General features: G+C 32.6%; 2 protein-coding genes across 2 annotated transcripts in view; one reads left to right on the forward strand and one right to left on the reverse strand.

Annotated features, from left to right (window-relative positions):
- LOC106867874 (uncharacterized) overlaps nucleotides 1-21,123 on the forward strand; it is a 217,265-nt gene that overhangs the window by 145,801 nt on the left and 50,341 nt on the right. The gene's annotated exons all lie outside the window — the stretch shown is intronic.
- Nucleotides 12,206-19,646, reverse strand: LOC106867875 (uncharacterized). The gene is made up of 2 exons (XM_089352733.1): nucleotides 19,508-19,646; nucleotides 12,206-12,704 (listed from the first exon to the last, which is right to left on the reverse strand). The coding sequence occupies exon 2, from the start codon at nucleotides 12,684-12,686 to the stop codon at nucleotides 12,348-12,350; it is 339 nt and encodes a 112-aa protein (XP_089208859.1). The 5' UTR covers nucleotides 12,687-12,704; nucleotides 19,508-19,646; the 3' UTR covers nucleotides 12,206-12,347.

Genomic DNA, 21,123 nt, shown 5'->3' on the forward strand with positions numbered 1-21,123 from the left:
ATGATAAGAGGCAGAAGTTGGGAACACAAAAGACATTTAAACCAGCTAAACAAACAGATATACGGAAAAAAGAAAAGAGATACTCATGGAAGTGCTTTACAACACCTTTGATGTTCCAACGCCACAAGAAGTTGAACCTAGGCATAGCAGCACAAGAAAGAGGAAACAAACAGAATGGATGGAAGTAGTGCCTAAATGGAAGAAATATTAAACTTCCCAAGGAAGTAAATCTCAAAGGGGAAGATGTTGTAGCGAGAGTCATTGACATCCCTGTGGGACTGGAAGAATTGACTAGCCAAACTCTTATAAAAAGTAATATATTGGTTGAAACAGAGCAACTGTAGGAATCATTGAGAGTTTGTATTTATTGGAGTATGGTGTTTAGTGGAGTAATCTGAAGTATGTCGTGTGAAATGTTAACTAATTTTTCTTTGATTTTGAAATTTGTATATCCAATGTTTAGAAGGATATAAAAGTTTCTATGACTGGATGCCTTTCTTAATGCCAACGACTTTACAGTGTGTGCTGGCATGAGTGCTTTTTGTATGGCACCAGCACAATTTGTTGCTTAATAGATATCCTTATATATATTTATAGGGGGAGAATTCACAAAAAAGACAAAAGACGAAAGCAGGTGGTGTCAACAACAAACAGATGTATTAGTTTAATGCTCAGGGAGTGAAAAAGTCTTTAACGCTTTGAGCCTATGCTCTTACACAAAGAAACAAGGAGAGAAAATAAAGAATGTGTAGTGGCTAGCTATCTCTCATGGCGAATGCCGGACAGAAGGGTCACACAGGAGAGCTAGGAAGAAGGAGAGGTAATAAAGTAGTGGTGATCCTAAAACGAAGGTGTGTGTGCGTGTGTATAAGAGAGTATGTATGTGCGTGTGGAAGAGGGCTGGTGACCTTGACGTGTGCATGTGTGTATGTGTAGGTGTAAAGATGTGGGGCTGGGAAGTGGTCAGTGCTAGTGGTGGAGTGATGTGATGTGTTGTATGGTGTAGTGGTGTGTAGTGTGATGTGATGGTGTTGGGAGGTGGGGGAGGCAAGAGTGGGGAAAGCAAGGGTGGGGTGTGGGTTAGGCGAGAAGAAGTAGGAGTCAGAGCAAGAGAGGAAAGGTGAGGAGGAGAGAGGTGAGGGGAGGAGGGTTGAGCCCATGTGGCACAAAGGAGCGAAGAGAGAAGATTAATCCCTGTTCACTTCCTCGGGAAGTTTAATATTTCTTCCATTTAGGTACTACTTCCATCCAGTCTACTCAGCTGTAAACGGAAAATCCTAATACAAATTGGTGTCCCATTCAAGATAGAATGTTTGTCTTGTTTGCCTAGTCAGTGGGGTGGCATCATTTGAAAGCTACAATAATGTGAGGAAGCACATTGTAACTAGAGGTATATAGCATCAGCTGATAGTCTGACTGTTTGATACAATGATGTAGCACATGTTATATATATATTGGTATGGTATATATATCATACAGTGATATTGTGATCGTCTTCCATAGGGATTCTAGTTTTAGTAAGGATAATACTTGTTTAGGGGTTTCTAGTTTATGGAGGTTTTGTTGCATAAGATATATGCAGGTGTGGTAAGAAGTTTGCTTCTCAACCACATGGCTCCAGGTTCAGTCACATTGCATGGCAACTTGGACAAGTGTCTTCTACTATAATCTCAGGCCGACCAAAGCCTTCAGAGTATTTAGTAGAAAGAAGCTGAAAGAAATTTCTCAGACACAGAAGTATAGTGCAGGCTTCTGCTTGGCCAACTCTTGTCAAACCATCCAATCCATGCCAGCATGGAAGGTGGACATTAAATGATGATGACGATGATGATGGTGTGTGTGTGCCTGTCACCTACCACTACATGGCAACCGGTATTGGTTTCTTTACCTCTCCATAATTTAGCAGTTTGGCAAATGAGACTGAAAGAATACCAGGCTTAAAAATAAGTACTGAGTTCAACTAAATCCATGAAGGCAGTGCTCCAGCATGGCCACAGTCCAAGGACTGAAATAAATGAAAGGCAAACAAAGGATAATATATAAATATATATATATATATATGTGTGTAAAACACACACACACACAAATACACCCACTTTTTAGAATCCAAAGGCTGAAATTGTTTCCAACACTGAATAAGTATAATAATAGCATATCTGAATTCCAAAGAAAACTATTCATAAATAATCTCAAATATTCTTAAGGTGATTATAATAGGATTCAGATGAAATCCTGATATTTAATGGATATTCAGTTGAATAGTGCCAGTTAATAAGTATTTAACACAGCCAAAATTATTATTTTTGTCCTCATCGTTGTCCTTGTCACCATTGTCATCATCATCACTACTACTTCTTAAACTTACATCATGCTATGCTTGAAAGACCAAAATTGAAACATGTGCAACATCATATTTTTATCTGCAAATTTTCATTTCATCTCTTTCTGTCTCAATCATGCTCTCTCTCTCCCTGTATATATATATATATATATGTGTGTGTGTGTGTGTGCGTGTGTGTGTGTGTGTCATCATCATCATTTAACATCTGCTTTCCATGCTGGCACGGGTCGGACAGTTTGACTGAGGGCTAGCAAGCCAGAAGGCTGCACCAGGCTCCAATCTGATCTAGCAATGTTTCTACAGCTGGATGCCCTTCCTAACGCCAACCACCCCGAGAGTGTAGTGGGTGCTTTTTACATGCCACCAGCAAGAGGGCCAGTCAGGCGGTACTGGCATCAACCATGCTTGAATGGTGCTTTTTATGTGCCACCAGCACAGGAGCCAGTCAGGTGGCACTGGCAACAACCACACTCAAATGGTGCTTTTTACGTGCCACCAGCATGGGACTAGTCAGCCAGCACTGGCATCAACCATACTCAAATGGTGCTTATATATAAAATTATAATTGAGGCTATTCAAGATACCACCATGCTAGAGATGGCAGCCAAAGCCTGACTCCAAAACCATATCAGGTACTTAACGTAGTCTTGGAGTTAGGATTTGGCTGCCATCTCTAGCATGGTGGTATCTTGGATAACCTCAATTGTAATTTTAATAATAATTATTTACCAATAAGGTTTTTCTTCTCATGCTGGCCACTTAATTTGATCGTTATTTTGAATAATGGTCTTATCCTTTTTTTTTATATAAATGTGTGTGTGTGTGTGAAGGTATTAGTGGTTAGAGTATTACACTTGTAATTGTAAGCTTGTGGTATTGATTCCTGGACCAGGCAATGCATTGTGTTCTCGAGTAAAACACTTTGTTTCACATTGCTGCAGTCCACTGACAAAGTGAGTAAGCCTGCAAAAAACCGGCATCCTGTCCAAGGGGAAATATGTCTGCCACATAATCTGGGAAACCAGTCCTATGAGCCTATGACTTAGGAAGGACCTTTGATCCTTTATATATATATATATATATATATATATATATATATATACCAGATTAATATACGCTACATAAATTATATTTTTATAAACAAACCCGAAAGGCTTTGTGAGTTACGGAGAGAAAGCTACTATGGAAGGGTCATAGTATAATAACTGTATATAATATATATCATTCTATATTTAAGAGATGAGGAATTATTTACATTATTTACATTATTTACATTATTTACATTATTTACATTTGACGGATATTTGTCCTCATCTTGTTTGTTGTTAACACAACGTTTCGGCTGATATACCACGGGCATATGGCGTAGTGGTTAAGAGCGCGGGCTACTAACCCCAAGGTTCCGAGTTCGATTCACGGCAGCAACCTGATTAATAATAGTAATAATAATAATAATAATAATAATAATATAATAATAATAGTAACATCGTTAGGAATGAGAACCCAGGTTCGAAATTTCCCCAAGACACCTGACGAAGGCTGGAGGGTATATCAGCCGAAACATTGTGTTAACAACAAACAAGATGAGGACAAATATCCGTCAAATGTAAATAATGTAAATAATATAATATATATCATAATGATATTTATTCTCTGATTTGAAGTGACAATTTTTAAATATAAAATTGAAGGGACAGGTAAAATCCTGGTGTTCCCCCTCAGCAGCACTTCATGCAGAAATCTGGCTAGCAGAGTTTTCAAATTACAGTGTAAAGGTTGTACTTTTTGATTAACCAATGAATTAGTTATACTTTGATCAATTATTAAAAGAGCACTTTACCAATCCAAGGCATGTATATCAAATTTGTATGTTATAATCTTCACAGAGTGAATAACTGTATATGTATATATACATTTATATATATATATATAATAAATTAGTGAGATCCAAAATGGCCATGGAACAGACAGTCGATTAGCCTCAAGCATAGACAAGGCTTTATAGATAACACAAAGTAAATGATAATTGATCAATGAAGTTTATTAATTAGTGTATCCAATACACTCATCCCATATTGAATTAGATAGAAATTCCAATAAGATGACCACAACTATGCAACTCCAGCATATACCAATGAAAGTTGCTGGTTATGCAATCTGTGGGTGAAAGGAATGGAATAGATAGTTACACTCTACACATATTTCAAAAGACATACCAGATGAATATTCTGTAACTTTCAACTGCTACATCAATATTCAGTCTTCCTTCTCTTCAAGCATGCTTCTTGGCATTTCGTCTGTCTTTACATTCTGAGCTCAAATTCTGCTGAGATCAAATTTGTTTTTCATCCTTTTTGGTGTTAATAAAATAAGTACCAGTTGAGCACTTGAGTCAATGTTTTCAATTTACTCCTTCCCTTGAAATTACTGGCTTTGTGCAAAAATTTGAAACCAGTATTTTACATTGCCACAGTTTATATAGTTTAAAATGACCCTAGTCTTTTGTGATACTTTAAAATATACAGCTAACATGTTTTATTAAAGACAGAATGATACTAATGAGTACTCCCTTTCAATTTCTTTAAATCTCAAAATACTCCTTGAAATTTATGATACTACTGAAATAAATACCATTAACATTCCAAGTTATAGAGAAAGGTTGATTTTTTAGCCTCACTGTTGGATTTTAATAGGAAAATGAATCACCCAGCTTCTTTAGGGTTAGGGTTAAGAAACACTATTAACTCATTCATGTTTATATTTCTTGAGTACATTCCCTTAGAATTTTATGTAAGAATATTTTAAGTTATGTTCCAAAATCTTCATAATGCAAAAGTTGCTTATTTTATTAAATCCCTTCCAGTTCTTGATTATCTTAAATGTCAATAGAAACAATTAACATATCTTAAAGGATTTTTACACAAAAATATAAGGGAGTGTTTTAATTTAAATACAAGCCCTTTAAAAGTGAGAGTTTTGTATGATAGGACTTTGAGTAATCTGAGATAATTTGGTATCAAAAAGGTTAAATGCTATTATGGATGATTTCATAGTTTTTATTTGTTAGGCAGTATCATATTAATTTTGGGGCAAATGAATTCTTCTTCATCATCATTTTAATGTCCACTTTTCCATGCTTGTATGGGTCAGGCAGAATTTGATGAGGCAGATTTACTGTGGTTGGATGCCCTTCCTGTTAACAACCCTCACCTGTTTCCAACTGAGGTAATATTTCCCCCTGACCAGATTTTATAGATGATCGGAACCAAACAACACTGCTTGCCTGACTGTAACACTCTTTTACACCTATGATGTGATGTTAAGACTGAAAGAGCATTCACGCATGCATGCACACACACACACACACACACACACACACACACACACACACATACACAATGGCAAAATACACTCCAAATGCACTTTCAAGACTTTGATCAACCTGTGATTATAGGAGAAGTCACTTGCCCAAGGTGGTGCCATGTAGTGGGACTGAACCTAGATTCATGTGGTTGGGAAACGAACTTCTTACCACACAACCATTCCTGAATTTGTATATTTTTAATTAATATGTCATGCCTAGATGTAAAATGTTACTTTTGCAATGTTCATTTCATCAGTGCGACAAACAATAACTGTATAAAATGATTGATGCTTCATTTCAGTTAATATTGATCTTTCTGTATTTAAAAAATTTAAAGATTGAATAGGCTGTAAATACACCATCATCAACACTAATTCCTAAAATTTCAACATATTACAGTGAATGCTATTTGTTAACTGCTTCTTTTTTCATTATTATTTATTCCCTGCTATCATTAAAATCATTCTTTATTTACTATGCATAGATGCAAGCATGGCTGTGTGGTTACTTCTTCACTTCCTAAACATATGGCTTTTGGTTCAGCTCTGCTGTACAACACTTTGGGCAAGTGCCTTCTACTGTAGCCTCAGGCCAGCCAAAGCCTTGTGAGTGAATTTGATAGAAACTGAAATAAACCTCTGTGTGTGTGTGTGTGTAATCATCACCATCATCATCATCATTTTACCATCCTCTTTTCCATGCTTGCATGGGTTAGATTGAATTTGTTGAGGTAGATTTTCTACAGCTGGATGCCATTCCTGTTACTAACTCTCATTTGTTTCCAAGTAAGGTAACATTTCCCCCATGACCAGACATGTTTTCACAAAAGATTGGTAACTAAGAGCACTACTTGTATGACAGTGACACTCACAACAATCACACAATATCAAGACAAGGCGACACCAGCTCACTCTTTCTCTCTCTCTCTCTCTCTCTCTCTCACACACACACATACACACACAGATGCTTATATACATAAAGAGGAGCATTTTTCAGTTTCCTTCTACCAAATTCACTCTCTTGTTTATGCATGTGTGTGTGTTTCTGTGTGTTTATGTATATTTACACGCTATGAAAATTATTTACTGAAACATTATTTACATTTGATGGATATTTGTCCTCATCTTGTTTGTTGTTAACACAACGTTTCGGCTGATATACCCTCCAGCCTTCATCAGGTGTCTTGGGGAAATTTCAAACCTGGGTTCTCATTCCTAAGGTATTCTTTGATGTTATTCTCATTATTATTCAGGTCACTGCCTGGAATCGAACTTGAAATCTTGGGGTTAGTAGCCTGCGCTTCTCTCAAATATAGAACTGTATTTACCAAAAGTTATTCATTGTTGTTGGTATTTCTCCTATCAACAAATACCTTCATACCTTCAGAGATGTGTGAAATAAAAGATCCCTTACTTGAAAAACAGTTAAGTATTAAATGCTTGGAGGTGCATATGGCTATAAGATAATGTCTCTTGTTAATACATGCTCTTGTTAGCAAGGAGAATGAACGTAAAACAAATGAATAAATCCTTCTAGTTCTTATGAAATGTTTTTATAGAAAATAATGAAATTATGAAAACAAACAGTTCTTAATTGAGCTTTTTTATTTAGTGCTATTGTTTTACAATCTCTTTATATGGGTTCACCTTCATGGGAGCAACCTTCATGACATATTCAGTTGGCTAAAGCAAAGTAGTAGTTTATTAATCTTTTAAACAAAATATAGTTAAAAATACAGAAAACCAATAATATGGCTTTGTAAGGAAACATTACTGTTGTTAGATAAATTTAGTACTGTTCTACGTATTCAAGTATAGTGCAAACACATGGATTTTGCTAGTGTCCTTAGTGAAAGATTCTTCACAGTTCTATGCTCATATATATGTTATTTAAACATTATGGCACAAAGTTTTTGCTTTATGATAAACAATATTTGCTTTTATCATCATAATGTATGACTTACTTCACAGGTGTTAGGGATAAATTCTCAAAACAAATTTCGAAATTTGAGAAATTCTGGATCAAATATAAGTAATGAAAGTGTCCACAAATTTCAATTTATCCTATATTACCTATCATCATCAGCCTTTCTTTACTTTTATTCTTTTAACGGTTTCAGTTGCAGGACTGTGGCCATGCTAAAGCACTGCCTTAATTTATTTTCTATCAATTTTGTTGTCATTTTATGGCTGGAAGTTGATCTATGATTGGGTTTATAGCAGCTGATCTTCCCTGAGTGTATCCTTGAATGGTTGAATGATATGGTATCATCATTAGTAGTTTATCCAATGTTTTTTTTTTTAATGTTTCAGTAGAGGTCCCTTTAGATAGGCAGTTGAACAATTTGAGGACCTCTGAATATCAGACTGGTACAATAGAGTGTTTTTGCTCGTGATTTCAAAAGTGGTATATTTGGAAGCTGACAGTATCTCCCAGTTTCTGCTTTAAAATTCTCTCTAATGCCAAAGTTTGTAACATGCTCCTGCAGGATTTTCCTGTATATGATAGTATGTCTCTCTCTTCAACATTCAAGAGAGTAGACATACAGAGCTTTCAGACGTTCTCAGTTATCAAGTCTTTTAACCAACGTTATTTTATGGGTGAACATTCTTTATAACTCTTCAATTTCATCTATGAGACCACATGAGCTAGTAAACCAAGCTATGAGCAGTAATCCAATCTGCTCAGAACTAAGGTTTTACATAGAGTAAGCATCGCTACTGGCTATTTTGTCATGAAGGTTCATAGGATCCATCCTATGAGATGTCTGCATTTAGAGCTCAGTTTGGTGACATGACTGATGACAGACACATCATTTGACATAATTACTCCTAAGTCATGTATATGTCATTAAAGCGCTGGATAATTATCTAGTTCCAAATATTGTGATTTGCGTGTATTCCCTCCATAATGAAGCCTTGAAATTTTGATATATCAAATTTCATATTAACTTAATCTGCCCATTGATAAATGAGGTTCATCTCATTTTGGAATGTGACAGTATCTTCTGGAGTTTGGATAGTCATCGATATTTTTATGTTATCATGTAACTCATTAGGTTGGCTGAGTGCACTTGTGACCCTATATACCTGATAGGGTGAAGATAAATAATAATGGTCCTAGAACTGTGCCCTGAAGTATACCACTTATTGTAAGTGTCTTAGCAGAGAGAAAACTATTTGCAGCCACAGATTGACTCCTACCATGTAGGAAGTCAAAGAGCCATTCTCTAAGTTTTCCACTTCATCACTGTTGTTATTATGCTTAACAGTCACCAGTGACTGGTTTGGAGATGTGTTTGTGTCCCAGTTCACTCAAATAACTGTTAATTTTTATTAAACTTCTCTTAGTACAGTTGAAACTTACTGGGAAAAGACAATGTGAAAGGTGTCAATAGTATTGAAAGACGGTCGCTATAATGATAATTTTTATGTTATTTATCTGCGCAACATCAGCTCACCTGTAAGGTTGGAGATTTTCAATCTCTATTTATCTATTATTTTCCTTGGCTTACTTTTATCCCATCTACTATTTAGTTTACTAAGGTATAGTGTATGTTGGTAAGAGGGTAGTTAATAAGATCAAATAAGTGATGAGCTCTATGAGCATTGTATAGTATGAGTCCTGTACAAAAGTGAAAAAATCTGCTGCTGGGTGTGGTTCATGGGCCTGGTAGGTATTGTAAATTAGAAGAAATTACTAATATAATGAATGGGTTTGAGTCTCAGCTACAGCTTTTGTACAAAATGAGGTGAACCTAAAGTAGATGGTGAGTCTCACATTAGTTGTGTTTATGACTGGGTTTGATTCCCACTTTGAGCCTTTTCACTTTACATACTAACACTGTTGTTTTCAGAAGCATGAATGCAACATCTAACATTTCCTACCTTTCAGGAAACTTATAAAGCTTAATTACCCATTGATGGATACCATCCATAATGAATAGTCAAGCAAATAATGTTTAACTAAATTTCTTACCTGATACATTGATGCATGCACAGCTGTGTAGTTAAGAAGTTTGCTTCGCAAACATTTTGGATTCAGCCCTGCTTCAGAGCGCTATGAACAAATGTCTTTTACTAAGCAGTGCCTTGTGAGTGGAATTCAGTTGCTTGAAACTGTAAAAGCCCATTGTGTGTGTGTGCGTTTGTGTGTGTGTGTGTGTGTGTGTGTGTGTGTGTGTGTGTGTCTGCCTGCCTGCCTGCCTGCCTGTCTGTCTGTCTGTATGCATGCATGTGTGTGCAAATGCAAGTATGCATGTGCATATTTATGTTATGTCTCTTATGTCTCATATAACATAATGTTTTGACAAACAGAGATCAATAGAATAAGTACCAGGCTGAAATAAATACTGGAACCCTTAAATTTGAACCTTAGCATGCTTGCAGTCCAATGACAGAACCCAGTAAAAGAGTAAAAGAATATTTTGAAATATATTGTCAGTTTACCTAATTTATGACACAATACCACAGGATACTGCATGTAGTATTGTATAGCATTTAGTCTGATGCACTACTACTGCTTCTCCCTCAAATGAATATTGTTAATATAGAACTGAAGAAATAATTTATCAGTTTACCTAATTTTTCACATCCTTGACACAAAGCCATAAATTTGTTAGGAAGCCATATAGTTCATTGAATAACCCCAATGCTTATTTTTAGTGTGAAACTAATGACATTCAGTGAAATCATTTTATTTTTACCAAGAGTCCAAAACCAACTAGTGGGGACAAGATTAAGGATTACATGTCTTGCAAAAATATCTTTTTGCATTATTGAAAATTTAGAAATAGGCTGGGTGTCTTAAAGGAACTGGTGAAATAATTTGTAGTGTGATTCAAAAATATTGAAAAATATTATGTGTAAATTTTAAGGAAAAAAGATGGAAACCATTGCAGTCTGTAGTTTGCAACTGTTATTTGCCACTTAATTCATAATTAACTCTATTACAGGAAGAGAAGGGAACCCCAGCTTTGATTTATTCTAAATCTCTTTGGTAGAGAAGAAAACATTTCTGAAGTGAAATAGAAACTGTAAAATAGATAGTCTTTCATTTAACTTTAGTATTAATTTAAATGATTCAAAAAAGAGCAGCATGATATATATAATTTACAATTCTTTCTTCAGTTAATTGGAGCTTATTGTTGAGTGACTCTGGTCAAACCAAATGAAGTAAGAACCATTAAAGAAAAGTAGTTGATCAAAGAATTGATTAGTCTTCTGTCAATTGCTAGTCTTGTGTGCTTATCCCAAATATCCTGAAATTACACCAAGTCTTTATTAAAATTCTAGTGAATTATGGAACTCATTATAATGACCATCATTCAACACAGAAAAGTGTTAAAATGAATGTTTTTCTTTCAATATAATGACATTGTGTTAGCTTTATATATTCCTTCTATTTGAATTTATTGTTTACAGAGAAAATAGATGGTAGGCAAGATCATCCCAAGTTATTGTTATTAAAAATAGGCTAAAATTGATTGTGATTCAAAATGCTTTCATTCAGTTCTCTTCTTTTACTTGTCTTTATTGGAAAATTGACATCTCTTCCACTTCACATCTTATTAGTTGAGCTACATTATCATTATTTTTAAAAATTTATCAATAAATGTGAATTTGCAGAAACATCCTGGAAAAAATGTAAATTTCAAATTCCAAATAATTTACTTTTGGTAATTGTTGAATACAGTAGAAATAAGAATTTGTCAATATTATCTATTTATAATTGCTACACTTTGTTACAATCACCCTCATTTTTGTTATACTGTTTATTTTCTGTCTGTGGCATTTTCTTCCTCCAGTTTTCTTCAGTTTTTAAAACAAATCATCAATTACTACCATAGAGTCATTTCATCAATTTTCACTTGGAGCAAAACTTCTATTGCTTCTAATTCTTAGTCATTCTCACAGTATAGTTTAGAGATCAGTTTCTATTACAAACTATCAATCATATTTATCTTAATTCATATGAATATGAAGTAGTTCTCGGTCTTCTTTCAATATTTTAATGTGTTAGAAAACACATCAATCTCTCTTTTGTGTGGAAAGAAAAACCTTTTTCTTTTTTTTTTCAATCTTCAATACATGTCATTATCCATACTGTACCCCAGTCTACTATTTGTGATACTATATCACATTGAAGACAACTTAAATCTTATCTATTTTTCTACCACTTCAATTTGTTTTCAGTAAATCATCATGTTAGTGGTCAAACTTCAGCATATGAGACACATTAGGTGTTTCTTTTAATGCAATATCTGCAAAATTCTTTATATACACATACATGAAGAATAATTCTTATTTTGTACAGAAATACAAAATTTATACCTTCTGTTTTAAGTTTTATTATACTTTGTTCTGATCTTATTTTCAACCTGTTGTTAAAAAATAAGCTTCATTATGATGTTTATTTGCTTTAAATTGCTTATATTGCATTTGTCAAATACAAAACTAAGAACCTTGCTTTATGGCCATAATAAGAATCAGACAAATTGCTATAGAGGTATTGTAAATTTATTTTTATGTGGGAATGTGAAATCCAAAATGTATGTGTCATTGTAAGAAACAAGAGAAATACAGAGTTATCCAATGTTAGCAGTTACTTAAATGTTCATGTTATTCCAAGATGATTTCATATTTAACCATATCTCAAAATAGTGCTACCACGACTTTCAGAACTTCTAACATTGGAAGGCTCTGGGACAGGAACATAGCCATGGGATGGCATCCATATCCAGTTTGGTTCTCTTTTGAGTTCTCTTTGGGTTCGTATATAATATGATGGCATTCGACCTTGATATCCACTTGGTGGTGCCATAAGTGCATTGTCTCGTGTTGCTACTGCAGCTCTGGTGATCAATGATAGTAAGTTCTTGTCAGCATTTTCATGATTTCCTTCCCAAATTCCTCCAGACAATATCACTCCAATACAACAGAAGGTGAAAATTATTAACTGGCTGCTGAAATACTGCTTCATGTTGTATTCTGATAAAAACTGAAAGTATAAAAAAAACTATTACTGAATATTACATTATATAATTTTGAATAATTCAACATGAATCTAAAAAATTCTGTTTATGTGATGCTTGTAAATGTGTTTTTATTACTATGACATTTCAGTTGGAAAAAATTGAAATTGAACTCACTACTATTCTTTAGTTTTAGAGAATAACGAAAATGTGGGATGGAAAATGAAAAGAAACTATTACAGATTTCTTCATAAAAAATATATCTTGATCATTGCCTTATCATTTTGATTTACAGTCCCAAAGTTATTGCTGCTATCATTCTTCAAAATAATCATTTATCACTCTTATTTTACCCCTGTATTCTTGTCTTTTTTGTTCTTTACTTTATCTTTATCAGTATTTAACATAGTGGATTTTATTGACTGGAATGTTCTGGTAATAAAACAATTGCTTAGCAATTACAGCCATCACTACAACCACTGGAGCTATCAAGACATCATACATTAGGTTATGTGCATTGAGGTCAAATAACCCATGGAAAACTGACAACCAACACTAATTGTATAGGTGTGTCACTTGAGTTGAAACCTTCTGCAAAAACTTCACCAGTGACTGAAAGAAGTTTCTAGCATGTTGAACCCTCTTGGGACAGTGACAATGTTGTATCCATTTTCGTTCTTCAAATTCAGTTTATCCCTCTCATGTTAGCTATACTCATCTTATTCTATAATCTGCCAATAATGATATGGTTCTATTGCAACTATATCAACTGTACATCAATACACAATTCTTGTTCATAATGAATCTAAATGTGCCTTTATGTTTATATATATATATATATATATATATATATATATCATCATCATCATCATCATCACTTAACATCCATTTTCCATGCTATTATTAGTGGGACTGCTGTCATGGGTTAGGCATATATACATCCATGTATACAATGCACACGCACATTTATGTATACATACAATTCACACATACATGCATATGGTTTCTTCACAAATTTTACCAATCAGTTGTTTTTTTTAATTATGAAGTATTTCAATCATTTGATCAGGTTTATTTGTGTGTGTGTTTTTGAGCATATTCAGCGAAGGGGGAGAGATAATTAGTAGTATAGAAGGATGGAGTGACCTGTATAAGATGTGAGTGAAGAGGGACAATGTAAAGATGATGAAGAGAAAGATAACTGGTTTCACAGAAAGATGATGAAATATGTTGTTCTACCCTCATTTGATCCCAGCAGCAGAATACTGCAGTTGGCAAGTGTAGAGATCGGTGATAGAGAATGAGGTGCTAAAGGAAAGATAAAATGAAAAAATTAGGTGAAAGCTCAATTGTGTATATAGACATTTTGCTTTCAGAACCTCAGTTCTTTGAGATGGCTGTCTTCTTAAGTACTACATAGCATCAGATAATTTTTAATTAAAAAAAAACAAACAAAAAAACATTAAAATCATATAATTCAAACTTATGAAATCTAGAGAGAGAGAGAGATGAATGTAAAGAATTCTCCGAAAATATGCAATTTTTTACATGTATGTTTCATTACTGACTAATTTTTTTTTTATGGTATTTAATGAATCTTGTCATTAAAGTTGATTATAACTATTGAGTAATTTATAACTACTGCTTTATTTGGGCTGGGGGGTGGAGCATTGTTAAAATAAAGCATATAATAAAATATAAATAATGAAATAAATTTACGTTTATGATAACACAAGTATTAGTAATAATCTAAACCAATTAGTAAAATATTTATGAAATATTTCACTGTCTGAAGGTAGAATTAAATTCTATTCAATAAAATCATTGATTTCAACTGGTAGGACATCTGAAGAGTTTCAAAGCACATTTTATATTTAATAAGATAATGTTTATTCATTAAGCCTGAAAACTGTATGACGTATGCATAAGAATGATATCTATAACAAATACTGGAATTTAAACAGTGTTAATCATTTTCTCAACAAGTGGTCTTTCATTTACAAACTACAACTAAGCCAGTTAGCTTCATGCCAGCATTGCTTATACATCTATATATTTGTATATTAATATATGTGCATTAATATATGTGTATATATGTGTATTTATATATATATATATATATATATATATATATATATATATATATATATATATATATATATATGTGTGTGTGTGTGTGTATATATGTGTATATATGTGTATTTATATATATATATATATATTATATTAATGTTTGTTGTTGTTTGAAGTTATGATAAAATAATTTTACATTAAACTGAAGGACCACTCAATACTTTTTGTAGTGTAAAAATTTATTATTCTTCAACAAAAATAGTATTGACAGTGACTTTGAAGTTTTGACTAGTGAAGCCCTGCCTCAGTCTCTTATTCTGTTGAAGATTGCCTTAATAAACAACGTACTAGCCATGAACAACCTTCCCCTCTCTTTTGGAGAGGATTTTTGCTCATCTGTCTCAGGCTATGAAAACTGCCTGATAAATGTAGTAACTTTCTGCCCCACCTACGCACCTATATCAAAGCTATAGTGGGTAGGGTTAGCCCGGCTAAGAATCTGAATAATCCAAACAAGCCCAATAGTTTTTAGATCAATGTAACTTCACATCTGTAGTAAAGCTAATCTCTCTTGGAAATTAAATAATCCAAACATACAACAGTTTAGGGAGAGATGTGGCTTTGCAGCCATAGCAAATGCAATCTATCTAGGAAGTTAATCAATACTGGTAAACCTTCAGTTTACAAAACTAAATATTATTACCTTTGAAAAATCATTTTAGATTAATATTTATTTGGATGTGGCTATAAATTCTGTTGGACATTTGGAGTTCCTTATATGTATTTCTAACACCGCCCACTCTAATATGATCACTTCTTAATATCTCTATTTGGGTGAGGAATAAGTAAACTGATTGTGGATTTGAAATAAGGCATTACAAATTAATCTGCCTTCTTGTGTACCTTCCTAATGACTGAATTGTACTATTTTCACATTTAGTCCTATTTATTGAAGTAATTTTCTCAGTTTAGGAATTCATTTTGCTATTAGAGCCTTTTTTGCTACATACAGATAGTAATTTTGACAAAAATCAAATACATCATTGTGAATATATAACAGATATTCATATGTGTTCAAATATTGTATGTTTTATTGAGGATGTGTATTTTGATTATTTTCTGCCTAATAATTTTATGAATCACTGACTGAAGGGTTTTTTTTTTAACAACTTGGTTTATAATCCATTTTTCTATGATGGCAGCAATAAAGTAATCTTTGTTGATTTGAATTTTGATTCAATTATTGTTACTGTGTGTTCTTTCATGAAATAATACAGCTGGAAGTAGCAAGCTTTGAACTTATTAAGTATCACTTAGTAGTTGAGGACTTTAAACTTGCAACCATCAAGCTTAGCTGTTACATGCAAATAAATTATGAGAAACAAGGCCAAACATTTATAAATGAAGGAAATAGTTTGTAATATTCATGCCCTTCTCAAGGGTACTAGGTAAATAATTGAATTATTTACAACACTGAAAGTCAACGCTATTTTTTGTTCTTATTTAGGAAGTTTATTTTGTTGAGTTACATGACACATTTTACTTCTATTGTCCTTTTAGTATCATAGCAGCTAGGAAATTCTGTCACTAAACTACAAAATTTTCTTTTGCCCAATAACATTTATGGAGGTTTTGCTGGAATACATAGAGTTTGTTTGCCAGAAATGTTGTGCAAACAATTTTTGGGGCCCTGCAACAATGCAAATGAGAAACTATTTACTTTTTTTTAATTTGTAACAGCTTATATTTTTATTTCTGTTTATAATTTTGTCCACTGATCACTAGAAGCCAATAATGGAAATTTTGTGTAGCTATACACTTGCAAGAAATAAAAGCAAAAATTTCCTACAAGCTACTCTTTCCTACCTTAAAGTGAAGAAGAAAACATTGGATAAATGTAGTCCTATATACTTTTGATCTGAAAATACAAAGACATGATGTTCATAGCTGGAGTGTCTTTGATCAGAACTGAAAAGAAAAAAAAGGCTCAAAGGACCTTCCCAGATTCTGAATGGGATGCTGGTCCATCACATGATTATTCATTTTTGCCAGCTAGGTGGACTGGAGTAATGTGAAATGAAGTGTTTTGCTCAAGAACATAATGCATCACCCAATACAGGAATTGAAACCACAATCAACACCCTAACCACTAAGCCATGTGCCTCCAAGATTAATTTATGGTTAAATAATCACTACTATTGTCTGAAAATAAATTGTTACATCTTCAGTAAAACCTATGGCATATGAATGTATTTTTTTTAATATATTTGTAATTTTTTTTTTGTGATGGAGTTTGGATTGTATTTGTTTGCAGCTGAAAAGGTTCTAAAACTCAGAAACTGACTTGAAGGAGCCAGAGATATGCAACTTTTATGACAACTATTACACAACTTTCTTCTCAAAATGCAGTGATTTATAGATCATCAATAGATGTAGGTTACATGATTGGCAAACATATGTTCTTTCAAATGGTGGTGATCAATTATTAGATTGCTTTGTTTCACATACGCACACAAAATGTGCATGTGTTCTAGTGTGTATGTGTATGCACACATATACACAGGCAAATATATGTATATATATTGTTGTGAAATAGTCTAGTGAAGTATTGGATACAAGCATAGAGTTCAATAATTTAGCTGGAGTGTTGTACTTGGCAACCTTAAATAAACTACACTCACCTGTATATCTGTCTATCTATCTAAATTTTCTATCTATTTATCTTTCTTTCTATCTATCTATCTATCTATACACACACACACACATATATATATATATTATTCTCATCATCTTAATTTTATGCCTACTCTGGGTTGGACATGTGTGTGTGTGAGAGAGAGAGAGAGACTATAGTAGAACACAGTCAACATGAAATCATGTTAAAAACACAAGAAATATAGTCCATGTGTTTCCAAGAATGAGGGTTTATTATTTCTTTTTTTCAGTTAGCAATAAAAATGAAGTTATATTTCCATCTGTAACTTGAAAACTCATTAAAATTTTTTAATGAATTCACTATAAGTGAATTTTTAGACAGAAAGAATTTATAGAAATGTCAATCATAAGCATATCTCACAATTATCACAGAATGTCGTATGATTAATTAACAATGTTGTCAACACCTAATGGTGAATTAAGTGACAATGTCTGATGGTTAAACTAAAGTACTTAACCAATTAACTAATACTCTAGTTTTCATTATCTATTCATTAATTGTACATTGATGTTCCCTCCTAGTCAGCTGTGATTTATGCCTTTCCATAAAAACCAAACATGAGCTCTCTTCTATTTAGTCTTTAAAATTCTTGCCCATATTTTTTGAAGTGTTTACTTTTGATGTTCTTTTTATTATGTATTATATTCTGAGTTAAGATTAATATTTTTTGATTTGCTCTAATGAAGAGCAGCGAGCTGGCAGAAACAGCTGAACAATAGACATATACATTACAGTGTTTTATTTAATCTATATTTGTTTTTAGTTCATGTGTTGATTATTAAAGTGGCTAAAATAATTACCAGTGAGATATATTGTTGTTGACTCTATGTTGTGATCAGTCAAAAACTATTTAAAGAGGTAATTCAAAAGTAATTAGATAAATTACTTTACTGCTTAAAATGGCAATTATTTTTATAATGGTCCATTTCTAAAACAAATTATCATAATTTTCAAGACATTTGAAATTTATTGGTTATACAATATATGAATGGTCACTAGGTAGATGTTATTACTCAATATGCGACAGGATTTATTTTTTTTTATTGTTATTCAAGTTGCATTTTATGTAAATATCTTAATGTGCACGGATTTATATGATGCTATATGTTTGAAGTAGGATATCAATGGTGCTGCAAGTTTTGTACATTTCCATGTTATCATAACGTTTATATTAAAAGAAACAAAGTGATGTTAGGTTGAAGACTTGCTGCAAAACTTCCATATTGAAATCTTACAAGTTAAATCTTTCCCCCCTCACCTTTCTAGAAACAATATTATGTGTACAAATGTGTGTGTGTGTGTGTGTGTGTGAGAGAGAGAGAGAGAGGGGGGTAGATTTAGGATTAGAGTTGCTTTTGGCAAAGTTTATGTCAGTTACCAGCTTAAGGATCAGTTGTCCAGGTCTTAGAAGTGCCTCAGTGATTTATAAGCCACCCATCCAATACTAAGTGCCAAGTTTCACCTTTTTTTTTTTTTTGGCTTTTTAACTTTTTTTTTAATTGTAAGGAAGTTTTTAAATTTTGAACCATCTCTCTCTTTTTTTTTTTTTTTTTCTAAGGTAAAAATGAAAGCAGCATATAATTAAATATTTGAGATTTCATAAATTATTAATTTACTAAATGTATATCAGAAAAACATGTATCTTTTATTTTATTCATGCAAATATATCTTTTTATATCTCATTAAAAAATTATTTAATACTATTTATAGATTATTGAATTAGGAAAATTTAATAAACTTACTTTCTTAATATTTGATGTAGCAAAATTAATAAAATGTGTTTAGATATTTTTCCTGCAAATGCTAGACTTCAAAATGAAATTAGTTACCTAAATAACCTAAAACTTCCATCTATTCAACTTTCTGGACTCTTTATTTTTTTACTCTTATTTTCTTCAAACTATCTTGCTATTTATATATCTAAGATAAATGTTGTTAAGTCACAGGCTAGAAATCTAGATGTTAGTTATAAATTGTTGTGAAAACAATGTTTTTGTTGTAACTCAAGTTGAATTCAATAATAAATAAAAGTTAACTTACTGATTGGAGGCGAAGTGATGCTAAGATCAAACTGCAGAAATTTGTTACTTTTTTCTTTCTATGCCCGTTACAATGTTGCAGCAATTTTCCCCTTTTCTACTAGATTGTGTGGGAGCTTTTAATGAAGGTTCCAACATAGCTGATATTTATACACATCTGTATCAGCATACGCCTTCACTATGGATTACTTCTTCTATTACAGCCGCCCCCTCTATTGCCTGGCTATAACTCTTGCAGACATGTGGAAATATATTTTATTTTCTGTTCATTTGTCCCCACCTCTTGTGACTACTTCTACAATGACAAATAAGTTAATTTCTTTTGAACAATATCCATAGAATCTACAACAGCAGCAGTAACAGCAACAATTTCCAAGCTAGCCTTATCACAGTGATTGAAACAGTGCCAATCATATAATTCCCTCCTCTATACCTTCTGTCCCTCCTCTTTCTTTGGATGAAGCATCAATTGCTCTTCTTTTTCTCCTCCTGCACATTTATCTGTGATTTTTAATCTTCCTCCATCTTTCTCTCACTTCCCAAACACTTCCCACTTCTTACAATCCATTCCTTCCTCATATTTCTTCCACCTCTGTAATTGTATACTCTTACTCTAATTATTGTAGTTATCTATTTTGTTATTTATTACCTCGACAACTTATAATATTTGCAAAAGTTGACCAGAATCATTATGATAAGAAAACATGCCTGTATTATTTTTATTTGTGTTAACTGTATGTTTGCCTAATGCATACAATATGTTTACATGTTTACATTAGGCATTTTTTCCCATGCAACTTTAAACATGCTTAACCAAATAAATACACACACACACACACACACTAAATAATTGCTGATGCACACTTATATAATACTATATTATCATCTGCATATGCATGTACACAGTGAAACATGTACACATATCTGCATATGAATTTTGAACTTTCATTTTTCCACATATATGTATAAGTATATTCTCATGGATAAACACATCAAGTCCTAACATTAATTAAAATAAGTATTTTGTATGTTTAAAAATATTTATTGATTCATGTGGAAAATTGCTGGTTTTTGTATATATATATATATATATATATATATAGACACATACATACATGTATACATACATACATACACACACACATATACATATATATATGTATATATACATACATTCATACACACCCATACATATACATGATCTCCTTATTAGAAACCTGCAATGTCTTTTGTTGATTTCATAGCATTAGGTTAATCAAAAGACTATTTCTTCTCTTATCAATAAAATACTTGATCAAATTTTATATAAATAAATATATTATATTTTATTAAAGACAGGTTGGTAACATAGTGTTCATATATTTTCTCTCAAAATACTTTTCTAAATTTCTTGGGTTGATGAAATTGTACCACTAAGGTATTGTGACTAATAAACTCATAGAATAAGATTGAATCTTCCCCACTCACTGTTGGATGAAAATGAAACTTAAACAGTCAACATCTATAGATTGTCAATAAACACTATTATGGGTAAAGTGGGTGTTAGTAAATAAGTGAGCAAAGAAATTTTAATTAATTTATATTATAGCCTTAATGATGAAAACAATCATTTCTGGT

Source organism: Octopus bimaculoides, chromosome 5, assembly GCF_046866305.1.
Source record: "Octopus bimaculoides isolate indiv1 chromosome 5, ASM4686630v1, whole genome shotgun sequence".
Classification (NCBI taxonomy): Eukaryota; Metazoa; Mollusca; class Cephalopoda; order Octopoda; family Octopodidae; genus Octopus; species Octopus bimaculoides.

Coding starts and splice junctions, on each gene's coding strand:
- LOC106867875 (XM_089352733.1), bottom strand. CDS start 12,686: ATGAAGCAGTATTTCAGCAGCCAGTTAATAATTTTCACCTTCTGTTGT.